Source organism: Apiospora kogelbergensis (assembly GCF_038363985.1).
Source record: "Apiospora kogelbergensis strain CBS 113332 chromosome Unknown utg000003l_segment0_segment0, whole genome shotgun sequence".
NCBI classification, from domain to species: Eukaryota; Fungi; Ascomycota; class Sordariomycetes; order Amphisphaeriales; family Apiosporaceae; genus Apiospora; species Apiospora kogelbergensis.
The window spans coordinates 333,191-346,253 of NW_027117420.1; the positions used below are offsets into that span (position 1 = coordinate 333,191).

General features: G+C 55.1%; 5 protein-coding genes across 5 annotated transcripts; 3 read left to right on the forward strand and 2 right to left on the reverse strand.

Moving 5' to 3' along the window:
* Positions 1 to 876: 876 nt before the first annotated feature.
* On the forward strand, positions 877 to 4,436 carry PG998_004781 (uncharacterized protein; the record flags this gene model as incomplete). Its single annotated transcript, XM_066871599.1, has 3 exons — positions 877 to 1,924; positions 1,971 to 1,989; positions 2,042 to 4,436. 3 exons carry the CDS (start codon positions 877 to 879, stop codon positions 4,434 to 4,436), a joined length of 3,462 nt encoding a protein of 1,153 aa, XP_066731696.1.
* A 629-nt stretch (positions 4,437 to 5,065) lies between these two features.
* On the reverse strand, positions 5,066 to 6,056 carry PG998_004782 (uncharacterized protein; the record flags this gene model as incomplete). The annotated part of the gene is made up of 2 exons (XM_066871600.1): positions 5,066 to 5,836; positions 6,003 to 6,056. 2 exons carry the CDS (start codon positions 6,054 to 6,056, stop codon positions 5,066 to 5,068), a joined length of 825 nt encoding a protein of 274 aa, XP_066731697.1.
* Positions 6,057 to 8,428: 2,372 nt separating this feature from the next.
* On the forward strand, positions 8,429 to 10,120 carry PG998_004783 (FAD binding domain-containing protein; the record flags this gene model as incomplete). The annotated part of the gene is made up of 1 exon (XM_066871601.1): positions 8,429 to 10,120. The coding sequence occupies one exon, from the start codon at positions 8,429 to 8,431 to the stop codon at positions 10,118 to 10,120; it is 1,692 nt and encodes a 563-aa protein (XP_066731698.1).
* Positions 10,121 to 11,215: 1,095 nt separating this feature from the next.
* Positions 11,216 to 11,730, forward strand: PG998_004784 (uncharacterized protein; the record flags this gene model as incomplete). Its single annotated transcript, XM_066871602.1, has 2 exons — positions 11,216 to 11,517; positions 11,571 to 11,730. The coding sequence occupies 2 exons, from the start codon at positions 11,216 to 11,218 to the stop codon at positions 11,728 to 11,730; spliced, it is 462 nt and encodes a 153-aa protein (XP_066731699.1).
* A 304-nt stretch (positions 11,731 to 12,034) lies between these two features.
* PG998_004785 (uncharacterized protein) lies at positions 12,035 to 12,839 on the reverse strand (the record flags this gene model as incomplete). Its single annotated transcript, XM_066871603.1, has 3 exons — positions 12,035 to 12,163; positions 12,634 to 12,734; positions 12,824 to 12,839. 3 exons carry the CDS (start codon positions 12,837 to 12,839, stop codon positions 12,035 to 12,037), a joined length of 246 nt encoding a protein of 81 aa, XP_066731700.1.
* Positions 12,840 to 13,063: the final 224 nt, after the last annotated feature.

The following is a 13,063-nucleotide window of genomic DNA, read 5'->3' on the forward strand; positions in this document are numbered from 1 at the left end:
CAAAACCGTACTTCCGGCCTCCAGAAGACGCAGTCTCAGCTGTCGCCCGCCTATTCTGCAGGAACCATTGGACTCTGCACCACGTTACACAAATCAACTTCACTCCTTGGAATAAGACCGGCGACGAAAACGACGACAACTGCGAAAAATAGGGGAACCACTGGACCAGGCCTCGAATCATCGTTTTGCGACGAGTGCTAGATATACCAGATCTTGGTGTTTCAAGCGCATGCTCCAAGAGTTTTTCTGTTCTACGTTGGGACGAAAAACCTCCGCCCATCAAACTAGCAGCTTGCATCCGGAGCTGGGCTGTGTGATCGTCAACCTCGCCCCCGTCGCCCAACTTCATGCTTTATTTTGTGACAAACAAAGATAAGCTTAGCAGGTGAAACAGCTTCGTTACAGCCGGCAGGCCTACAGGTAATTGACCCAATCGTTTTCCTTCCTGTCAATCGACTGGCAGATTTATACCATGTAACGGCCCTCATGTGGTTGCACCGCGAAGTGGGAGTCTTCCTACCATGGACACTGGCTGCGAGGTGCCAGTCGGCTTCATTTGCCGATGCACCAGCCCGATTGCGAAGTCTGACATTTGAAACCTGAGAGACTATACTAAAGCGTGTCATTCTATATTATAGGCATTCCGCAATCCCGCCCAACCCAGGCTACTGTGCCTGTATCCCGGGCACGTTTGATTTATTGGTCGACCGCTTCTACAGTTCCTTTTTTGTTTTCGATTCTTTAATGGAAACAACATCATTGCATCTGTAGCTCCTTTATTAGAGCGGTCCACGCAAGTCAATCTCGCCACGGACATTGACAGCTCGCACCCATCCACACAACCACACCCAGCCACATTCGATACCCACCATCAGGATGAATAGATTCAGAACTAAGAAGAAGGCCAAGGAGGAGGCCGCTGCCGCCGCCGTACCTCGGCCTTCACAAGACTCGGAGTCGTCAGGATTCAGATTCAGGAAAGGGAAGAAGGCACCGGAGGAACCGAAACTTGAGATCGATATTTCCTCGGCTCTCCCGCCGTCGGATGACTTCCGTACCAGCTTGTTGATGACTGGCCTTTCTGCTCGATTTTCAATGCTTCGAGAGCAAGACGACCCAAGCACTAAGATCGGAAAGGCGCTCGATGATAGTGTGCTTTTCCCGAAGCGACAGTCAAGGATGCAGGATTTCGGGCCGGCTGGTGCTCTTTCTGCTCTCGGCGGCCTATCGGACATAGCGGAAGTCGAGTCGATCCGCGCCCCTTTCGCCCGAAACGATTCATACGCGTCAGACAACGATTCGACCCATGGCAGCGTCATGACTAGGGCTAAGCCTACTGAGGGTAATAACCTATTTGGCGGCAGGCAGAAGATTTATAAGATTCCTGCCGGAGGTGGGGGAATCAGTGGAAGGGCATTGTACGACGACGATGTTGCTTTATCGGCGTTCCAGAAATGGAAGCGTGATGAGCAGATTCGCAAGTCGTTAGAAGGTCACAGTGACAATGGTGATGAAGGCTCCCGGAGGCCTTCTTTGGAGGAGCCGTACCCACGCTCCGAATCGCCGTTCTCTACCTCATACAACCGGAAGCGAGAAACCAATTCTACCACCTCTTCGATACCTTCCATGGCGCGCAACTCCACAGCCGCAACCTCGATAACATCACAGCAGCCTACGCCTTCCGTTAAAGATTGGCAGGGAGGCTCTACTGCCACGACTTCCGCCAGCTCTACACCTGCCTTGGAGCGGTCTTTCACACGTAACCGCCGCCTTTACGAAACCGGTCTAAATAACGACCTGCAAGAACAGCAAAGCTCGGCACTGTCGAGAATGGATACCTTCAGCCGACAGCGCAACTTGGGAGCGCGGACTCCTGACCTAGCACAAGCATCACCATCTCCCACAACAACTGGCTTCTCGGACCGTTTCTTTGGAGACCGCAGAATTATGGCAAAGGCTAGTGCCCCCAGCTGCGATCCATGAGCCCAAGTACGTCGAGATCTGGGGCTGGCACACCGGACCTGGGAATCCGAGTGCCAAGCACCAGCGGAAGTGACAGCCGTGGCAATTTTGGAGGTGTGCCACCTCTGAGTCCCCCAATCAGCGAAACAGAAGAGATCTCCGCGCTGCCTATTGGACCCAACGACCGAGGCAAAGCGACTGCTCTGGGTGTCTTTCAGAAGCCATCACAACCGTACGACGAGTCCCGATTCGCTCAACGCCAGCTCCAACTTCAGCAAGGTCGTGATACACCAACCCAGCGTGTCCGAACCGAGTCTAATGCCTCACACGGATCGGCGGCTTCAACGCCACAGCAGCATGAGCTTAGGACTGAACTCCCGCTCCGCAAGATATCAGTTGCGGAAGAGCCCAGATCTCCCACGTTTTTCGATGACTCCGAAGCATCCCCAATCAGAGGCCCTGAAGTGCATATTGAGCGTTCTGCGGACGTTGTTCACCCCGCCCTTCGACAAGGTGCCTTGCCCACACCCCTTTCTCTTTCCGGAAGGTCAGATGGGGAGCCGTCTCCAAGCATGGACATTCCTTCATCTCTGTCACCCCAGTCGCAACTCGCGCCAGCAGACTCTCCCACTCTTGGCCCTGGCGCCATAGCGGGCCTCAGTGGTATGGTCCGTCAGCATCTCCGGTCAGACAGTGGAGCCTCTTCAATTTACGGCATTACTTCCGCCCAAGACAACGAGAGGCATTACGTCAATGATATTAATGAGTACCAGGGCCTTGTAAACAACACTGTGTCTTGGAATCCCTCACATGACAGTACCGCCCCTGGGCTGGCTACTGACGTTGACAAGCTGATGGTAGCCCCCGATGACAAGTCCGTTGCCAATAGAGAGTCTCGTGGTGCGGAGGATTTCGCACGTGAACTGGCCGACGGTGCTCGGCGCGTACGCGAAAGGCTCACATCATATGTTGAGTCCGATAATGGCTCGACGACAAACCTGGCCCTTCAAGACAGGGAATCAACAAGTGCCCAGCAGCCGAAAACAGCCCCATTTGGAATGTTGAGGAACAAGTCGAGTCTTGGTTCGATATCACAACCGTCCAAGGCCGCTAAGATGCTCGGGCTCGGTACACCTGCATCACCGGGCCACCCTAGCCAACAGTCACACGACGAGGCTGCTGGATTGCCCCCTATGAGGGAAGATGTGGTCAAGGAGCCATCAGTGGATGTGTCTGGAGGAAACGAGTCCGAAGGCAATGGCGAGTCACATGCCGGAATCCGTGCTTTCCGCCAAGCCCGGCGCGAGCTGCAGAGATTAAAGGAAGCCGAGATGCAACAGCGCCGTGTACCACCACAAGGTAGCCCCCCTGATCCTCCGACAGGGCGTGCAACGCCGACAAACCAACGGAACCCTTCACACCGCTCCCCCAGTCGGGACCGAAAGCCCCCTCTGCCCCTGTCCCAGCGCAGACCGAGCGAGGACTCCATGGCCAACAGCTCGCGTTCTGGCTCTAGGGGCCCATTGCCCATGGAGCATGACAGAACCGGCTCTGATTCAAGCCGCGAGTATCCCGGAAGCCAACCATCAAGCCGACCTACTCGCTCCAGGAATGGCTCGTCCCCGCCAGCCCGCCTACTGGATTCGAGGGATGATTCTCGCCAGCAGCCAATGCGATCACCTGGTCTGCCCGGAACCAATGTTAGACGCTCACCGCACATGCCACCGCAGGGCTATCCTGGAAGCTCACCTGCCAGGACGCAGCAAAGCCTTCGAGTTCGGCCCGTCCAAGACTCGGAGCTGGGCAATCCCTCTCCGATTTCGCCCATGCCCTCCTCCTTCATTCCTTCATCTGGTCTGCCCTCATCCCCGCGGGCCTTCAAAACACCCAATCCGGGTCTTAACTCGGATGGCAGCGAGGTTCCGGGGCTCAATGACAACATGAAGCGGCCCGTCAAGAAGCGAGAGATTTCGGAACCGACCTTTGTTATGTCAACTTCTCGCGTACCTACCGTGTCGCTGCCCGCCGAAGCTTCTGCCAACCGAGATCGCGGCAACAGCCGCTCAAGGTCTAACAGCAAGTCGGAAAACTTTGCGCCACCACTGCCGCCGATCAACCCAAGACGCCGACAAGATGTTTCTAAGACTAGGACCATCTTTGGATCGCTGGTAGGTCGCAAGAGCGATAATATGGAGGAGGCCAGTGCTAGCGCTCCACAACTCTCAACTGGTTCTGCACCTGGCTCGGGAAGGCCCTCTGACGAGGACGACTCGAACAAAGCTGGGCCTGTTACTCGTCAATTGCGCAAGATTGCCTCGGAGGCACAAGGCATGCAGCTCAACCGCCCAATGGGCGCGCCCAACAGCAATGGCCAATATGCGAGCATGGCTCCTCCGGCCTCGAGAATGGTGGTCACGCAGAATGGAAAGGACCGGGAACGCACCAGCGCAATTCTGCCCGGTGGCATGATCTAGTGCGGTTGACTGTTCTCTCACAGGTTATGAACATGTCGTTCAACCTCGAAAATGTATGACGAATGGCGTTGGCTGATATACACTTGACCTGTTTATACCTTAGTGTCTTTTTTCTTTTGGTTTTCAATCTTGTAATTTCGTTTTTTTTTCCCATGATGCTCTAGGAGGGAGTTTCGGCACTTGTTCGGGCTGGTCTCGGAGTTCAAGTGCGGGCTGAAAAGAATCAACGTTGCGTGAGGGATGGGGCGAGCGGGTTTCACAAATGCACAACGTGGAATGACGGGTTTAACATCATCTCGTCTTTGTTTTTCTACTCCAATGTATTAGGGACATTCTGGTTGTCAAGATACCGCTGCATATTTGTGGGCGCAAGAAATCTGATTTAGGGACAGGATTGGTCCTAATTGGCGAGCAAAAGACTGAGCACATGGGGGCCTGGACTCTCACGGGTTCTCGGATGATGATGTTGGGCTGAGCAGGCGAAGGACCTGGCCCCTTGTGGCCTCGCATATTTCACTTTGATGTATCGAAATGTAAACATAGCACACACGTCAACCAAGAAATAGTGCCGATGACAGACACATACTATGACACCGAACATGACCGCTGCTGCCTGCTTCCCTTTTCGTTCAGACCTTCGCGATATCGATGACCATGTTGATACCATCTCCACCGCCACCACTACGTCCTTGATCGGCGACAGGCGGAGTGATCAAGCGAAATCCGACCTTCTTGTAGAACTCAACGACGCCCGCGTTGTCGGCGGCGATGCCGATCCAAGCTCCTTTCCCAAAGTCCTCGCCACTGGCCTGCACACTCCGCACGTAGGCGTCGATCAGCTGCCGGCCCCAGCCACGGTGCTGGTACTCGGGCAGCAGGTCGATGTGCATGGTAGCCCGCCAGCCGCCGCCGCCTTCCCCTTGCGGCGACGAGAGATCTTTGCGGGAGCCGTCGAGCTGCAGCAGGCGACGTGGGTCGTAGGCTAGACGAACCAGGGCGGCCGGGTTGGGTTTCTTGGCTTGGAGGGGGGCGGTGCCGGAGGGGGTTAGGGTGGTGTCGTCAGGGATCCAGAAGGGTTCTTCTTCACCTGGCGAGGCGAGGTCTGGTGCGGAGGTGGAAGAGGGAGAAGAGGCAGGTGGAGGAGGAGCTACGGCGGTGGAGAGGACGGAGGAGATGTAGGAGGGGTACCGCTCCGCGAAGGCGTAGACGTCGGGGCAGCCGATGCAGTAGCCTACCACTTTGCCGTCGCCGGACCCAGAGGCGTCGGAAGACTCATGGCCGTCTACCAGCATGTGGCATGTCGTTGGCGACAGGTGGGTGTACTGGTGCGTCCAGACGTACGGGGCTAGTTTGGCGGTTATGGGGGTGGTGGATAGGGATGGGGGCAGGGTCGCGCGGCACTTTCCAGGCAGCGGGCCGTGTTAGCCACTCTTCCTCTTGACTTCTCGTTTTTTTCATCACTTTGCTCTGCGCCGTTGGGTCAAAGGGGTAAAAGTCGGGAGTGCAGTGAGAGTTGTCGGGGCGCTGGTGCGGGGCGGAGTAGGGGAACGAGCCAGGACGACTTACGATGTGGGCGCAGGCCTCGAAATCCGACTCCTGGTAGGGTCTAATAAACGCCATTCTGGCCCGACTGTGCCGATACTGGACTATGGCTAGACAGACGTATATGCTTGGAACATTAGCGTGAGAGTGGGAATGAGATGCGAAAGAACGTATCCTGACTTCAACGGCTCTGACATCACACCACCCCCTCCTCTATTGGGGGCTGGGACGCCAGCCGGGCATGTTCACCCCCACCTACCGTATTTGGTAGGCGGACCTCCGCTGTCGTCAACCTGGTGATTTAGACAGCTAGTGCGCGTATGAGTAAGCGGGCCGGCTCGTGTTGGCCATCACTTTGGTTGGAGAGTTGGGTCGTCAGATGTGCGGCACAGCGAAGTTGGTCGTAAGTACGTTTTAGGAAGCGCCTCGGCCGGCCCAGCTTCAAGTTCAAGAAGATCGGCCCGACCCTACCCTGCTATTGTTGGTTCTCAATTCTTGTTTCAAGCCTCTCTTCCGCGCGCCTGCAGAGCTACCACCCCAGGAGTTATCCAGATTGTGACGAGGAGCGCCGAAGCGCCATTGATGGACAAGGGCAGCGTAAGGGTACTTCCAACATTTCCTGGACTGTCATGCTGGCGGTAATGGTCATCGGTTAGGCCACGATGTTTGTTCATGCCAGCAAAGGAGGCCCGTTAATGACCAAGCCGCAACGTCGTATTTCTGAAATTCAGTAAACTCTCACTAAGTAGACTCTATCTATGAAGATGATATAAGGCGTTACGGCACCTTCAGATCCAAGGAAAGCATACCGGTATTTCAACAACTTTTACACCGATTAGCCACCGCTCGTGAACAGCCCCAAAGCATTCCCAACCCATCAACTTCTATCGACCCGAGTTTTCCACCAACAGGATGGCAAGTAAGTAATAGTCACTTCAGCCTAACCGACCACCCAAGCTCACAACCCAAGTAGGACGAGTGCAGATCCAAAGCTTTTGCCTTTTTCTTTGCGTGCCAATTCTACTATTCCATAGTAAGTTCTTCCATCCCACTTACAGCGTACATTGCCCATTGTGCTGATCCTCCCAAGTCCTTTGTTTAGTTGGGTGCATCTCAACCTCTCCTGGGATCCCTACTTTATATATTGCATCATTGAGGGGCTCTAGACCTCAAGATACTGGTGAGCTTCGGGTGGGCTATCTAGGTGAGTCCGCTTGGTCTTATGGTTGGGTCGGTACTACATGCTAATAGATGCCATGCAGGCATATGCATCCAGCTTCGTCGCAACATGCCCGACTCGATGGGCTGTCATCCTTCCATAGGATCCTCTGTGGATAGTTTCCAACATCAACTTTTCCCAATCGGCAATGGCGGGGTCCCAGATGTGCACCGATTGCTGGGCGTTGGATTGGCTCTACAATCTAAGCTGTTATTGCCCATCCTGGCTGGGACAGGACCTGCCTTTATGACAGGGACCGCGTGTTTGGTTGCTCTCCTGCGCTTAATCAAGCGCCGTCCAGGGAGAGCCCCCGAGCCTCGTGATGCTGAAGCGCTGCGCCATCTTCCTCCTATGGCTTTCGACAGCTGGATCCATTGCGTCAGCATTAGCAACAACAATGACCACCGCTGCCCTCGAATATTCACTTACCGACCTCCATGATGCTTCTTTCACGATACGTCGGGGGATCCCGGTCATGTGTCTGCAGTGGACACTTGCTTTACTATTGGCAATGCTGTCTGGGATGGCCTGGTTCATAGTCCGGTCTGCGGGAGCATCTGCTCCCCGCATCGATGACGAGACCGAATTTCCATACCCAAAAGACAATGGCCCTGATTTCACATCTCCACCTTACCCACCGTTTTAGAAGAGGACGGCTCGATGGGAGTTCATAAAGCATCACGGAGCATGGAACTGGGTCGATCTCACTGGGAATGAAAATTGTATGAGCCGAAGGAAGAAGAAATTCATTATGTCGGAGATGCCTCCCTTGTACGTAAAGGTCGGCCAGCCCGGCGGGAGTGCCGCAGCCACAGTTTCAAAAGCACCGCTTACATAGGGTGTCTTGTAATCAATCCGGGGCTTCTCGGTCTTGTGCTCAACGATCGGAAATGGACAAATTCTCGAATTGTAAAGCCGGCGCTTACTAGTAAGCCGGCACTTTTGCTGGCCCGCTTTCTCACTAGTGGCTGTGGTGCAACCGCCTTACACGGTGTGACGGCTGACTGCGCCGGCTTGTAAGGATGGTAAGTCCCTATCCATTGTCGGGATTATGGACCTTGGGCAGCTGCCATATCCGGACTCGTTTAGGGAACCTACGTTATATATAGGTCAGCCCAATACTGGTCTGCTGTATTGACACATGCCCCTAGGACGAACATTTCCAAATACGTCAACACAGATTCCAACACGCTTGTACTCGATCTCGATTAACAATAAAACTCACTCTATAATGGTCCACACCACAACAGATGTACTGATCGTAGGCGCCGGGCCCACGGGCACCACCCTAGCTCTCGAACTTGCCGCGCAAAACGTCTCCTTCCGTCTCATCGACAAAGCCCTTGAGCGCTCGGACAAGTCCCGCGCGCTGGCCGTGCAGAGCCGGAGCCTGGAAGTCCTCGACCGCCATGCGCCCGTGCAAGAGCTTATCGACCTCGGAAACCAAGGCACCGGGGGCGTGTACTACATCCACGGCCGCCGGGTGGCCGACCTGGACCTGTCCAATGTCCGTGCCGGCCAGGACACGGCCTTCCCCCAGACCCTCATGGTCTCCCAGAGCGACACGGAGCACTTCCTCGACCAGTGTCTGGCGAAAACGTACGGCCGCTCTGCCGAGTTTGGCGTCGAGGCTGCATCGATTGCGCAAGATGCCGACGGCGCCACTGTGACGTTGCGCAGAGTGTACAGCAACACCGGAAGCGAGACGAAGACTGCCGGCGTCGTCGCCGCTAATGAGGCGGAGGAGGTCGTGCGCGCCAAATACGTCGTCGGCGCCGACGGGGCCCACAGCGCCGTACGACACGCCGCCAAGAGCATCAGCTTTGACGGCTCGGCGTACCCTCAAGACTTCATCCTCTGCGACGCGCGCCTCCGGAACAGCAGCCTCCCGCGGGACCGCTTCGCCGTGTGCTGGGGTGACGGCCTGATGACCGTGTTCCCACTCAAGGACGGTCTGGTGCGTGTGGTGGCGTCTCGCCCGGGTCACCACGCCGACGACGAGGACGAGCCGGTGCTCGAGGACTTCCAAGCCTGGTTCGACCACATGGCCCCCGGCAGCGGTGAGCTATACGACCCATTTTGGATCTCCCGGTTTCACCTCCATCACCGCGTGGCCAGTAGCTATCGGGAGGGCCGACTGTTCCTCGCCGGGGACGCGGCACACATCCATTCGCCGGCCGGAGGCCAGGGTATGAACACAGGCATCCAAGACTCGGTAAATCTCGGTTGGAAACTCGCCCACGTCGTCCGCGGGGAGAAGCCGGACGGCTTCCTTGACTCGTACAACGACGAGCGGCGCCCCGTGGGCCAGAGGCTTCTCCAGTCGTCCGATCGCCTGTTTAGCCTGGTGGCGTCCGATAGCTGGCTGTTCCGCGTGTTCCGCAACCTGCTGGCGCCCTGGCTCCTGCCGCTCCTGTACCACGACGAGGCCCGCCGAAACTCCATATTTCGCTTCCTGTCACAGCTAGGCGTGCGGTACCGGAACAGCGCCATCGTTGGAACGGCGACCGGCTTCGGGGTCGGCAGCCCGGTAGTGCGCGGGGGCGACCGCGCGCCAGACGGGGCGGTGATGGCGATGGGCGATGATTGCGGCAAGCAGAAGAAGCGGCTGCACCAGCTCTTGACGCCGGCAACTCATCACCTCCTTCTCTTCTCAGGTATGGCGGCGGACGGGCAGGCCTCGATGGCCGATCTGATGCGTGCGGAGGCGCAATTCCGAGAGAGGGTCTTCGATGGGGCTCTGGTGCATATGCTGGTTGCTGAGGCTTCCGAATCCAAATCTGGGTATGCGGACCTGAACGGAGACTTGCACAGTCGGTTTGGTATGGAGAAAACATCTGGGTATGCCTATATCCGTCCAGATGGATATATTGCGCATATCGGGCCACTTAGCTCGCTCGGCGAGTTTTTGGACTGGCGATGAATAGCTATGGGGGACTCTGACCAATAGATGTACGAGTAGGACAGCGTGATACTATAAGAATACATAATAATTAGACTTCCGATATTATCGTTGCACGCTGGTACCACCTGTGTCCCGAGGATCGGAGTAGATGGTTCCTACTCGCTATCATGGCGACTTTCCGGCGTTGTCCAGAGCTACTCCTTTGCTTCGGGCAATCGAAACATTGTGAAAAACACTCGCAGTCAACCCCCCACTTAGACCATGCTGCTGGACTGACTTCTTCGTATTCCCAAGCCATGTAAAGGAGGATGGTTCAAGGATGGAGGAATGGGTTCCACTCTCCCAGACACGAAGGAGAGACCACGGGAATGTTTTGTGAGCAGAATGGGCAGTGGGGTCACATTGAGTATCGAAATAGACCACCTTGACGAAGGTAACTCTTATAAAGAATCTTCACACCACATAGTCGGCTCATACAAGGACATGCTGAATGGGGCAGTGCATGCAGTTCAGGCCCTAATCAGAGGACGTTATTCGTGCGACTCCTATGCCGTAGAGCTTGGCGACGCGCTACATTGGTCAACCCAACGCATGCTGTTTGCGGCACAGAATAGGGGTCTGTGCAGCCACATTCGAATGGCTACATTGACAGCCTCTTGTTAGGTCTTCATCTTTCACGGTGATGGGCAGTGCTTACCAGCGAGCGATGTGACACTGTCGGTAGCACTGCTAGGTCGATCACAGCCAGTTATGTATGCATATGCAGGCGAAGGGAGGTTAGCATTAAGCACTGCCCTACTGGGAGAAAGGATACCAAACTGTTTAATTCTGCTGCCTAACAGGGGCAGTATTCCTTTGCTTAGCTAACTGTCCATTCTCCCCCTTTTGCTATATTGAGTATTTAAGTTCTTCTCACAGCTCTATCTGGGTAGGCAAGGGCCTTCAGGAACCTCAAGCAAGATAGTTATTCGTTAAGATCAAACTAAATTTGTTCTACACTTTTTCTTTGCTTATTGATAACTTCCTACTTCGATCAGCTCCTGTAGACATTATTATCCGTAACTCAAAGACATACCAAACTGCAACGAACAACCATTACAAACCCAACCAATCATGGCAGTATACGACAACATCTGGCAGAAGCGCTGGTTCATCCCGGTGTGGGTGTTGCAGTGGGGCATTTCCCTCTGGTACCTCGTCACCAACATCCTCAACCTCTACGTCCTCGACCGGAACCGGCGCGAAGGCCACCGCCTCGCGCGCGACGCCCAGTTTGCCGGCTGGTGCGTCTACTTCATCCTCGTCTCCCTCTTGACCGTCTTCGCCAACGCCGCCGAGTGCTACCTGTTTGCGCGCCGCGCCCTGAGCCCCCGCTCGTCCTGTCCCTTGGCGCGGCGCGCTTCGTCTTCTGGCTCGTCTGTCTCGCGCGCGCCGCCTCGTTCGGTTCGTCGGCGGCCGCTGCCTACAGCGCCATCCTGCCGATCTTGACACTGCTCACGGTGCTAGTGCAGCTCGGACTTGGTGCCAGGTTCACCTACAAGTGGCGCAACGGCACGCTAGCCCTCCACCAGGCCGCCGCCGGTGCGTCGAAGGGCAAGAACCCTCGCCATCTCGAAGGGGATATCTAGACGTGCTGCTTCAAGCGAAAGAGCTTCCATTGCCGGTGTAGAGTGTGAGGAGGGCGGGTTCATGGGGCGGCACCTCCACCAGTAACACACAGTATGGAATGTACTCGCTTGTTCATCGAGCAGCGACAGCTAATAATGGCTTCTTCTGTTGTTTTATTATATCGAAGGGAAACGCGGGACGTAATGCTGTTAGGTTAAATCCATCGTTTATCATTATTCAACTCATCAGACATTCTTTTCTTATACGAATTGTATTATTATAAATTAACCCGGTATCTCATGTGCTTGTTGCGTGATTGTAGCCTCACGACTCATTATTCTTCTGCTTGTCGCTCTTGGCCTCAGGCGTGCCCTTCTTCGGCTGGTTCTTGGACCCAGCCTCATTCTCGTAATCGCCGCCTTGCTTTTCGTACTCTTTGGCCAACTTGGCGCCCTGTGTGTGGTTTTTGGTCAGTGTCAGAATAAGGAGGAGATTCAAATGTGGGCCAGGCAAAAAAGAATCAACCAGTCCATCCCAACCCCAATTCGAAAACCGAACCGTGAAATTGGGTCTGCCCCACTCCTCTCCGGTCGCATCTCCCGTTCCTCCCTTTCATTCAAACTTGGAACAAGGAAAGAGCAACAAACAGAAAGGCAAAAAGAGAGTTTCGAAGTGCTGATGCCCTCACGCCGGATTGAACGACGGACCTCGTCATGTCTTTCGGTCGTGTCTTGAGAAAGACCCGATCCTACTACGAGTGACGCGCTCTACCACTGAGCTATAAGGGCTGGCGGCTGCGAAATCTGAATTCCTGGGCGCCCTCGCATGATTACTCAGGTGCTGTTGAGAGAACACGACCTTAAAGGGCATGTTATAGGGTGGACAGGGGCATGCAGATGTACGGAGAAAGTAAGCCCACCCACCTTCCAAGCGGCCCATTGGCCCTCACCACCGCCGGACTTGTTGGGCTCCGCCTTGATCTCCTTCTTGAGCTCTTCACGCAGCTCTGGGTCGGTGGGCTTGCCTGTTCGGGAAAGGCAGGAAAGAATGTCAGTTTCAAATGGTTGCGGACAGTGTACAACTAGACACGGGAGAGATTGGTTGTTCGCCGACCTTTGCTGGAAACCATTTTGATGATGTATTCTGAGGTTATACTGTTGACTATTTTGCTGCTGAGGAAAACTGTTGCATGTGAATGTAAGTAAGCCTACGGGGTCTTCGGGAATTTATGCCCAGCAGAGGTTGCTGTCTATCCTTTGTCCTGCACCCATCATGTTGAGGTCATGCTCGATCTATGACGGTATGCGATCGCGTTCATGGCGCGCATCCGTGCTGCAAAAGACCCTGGAAAAA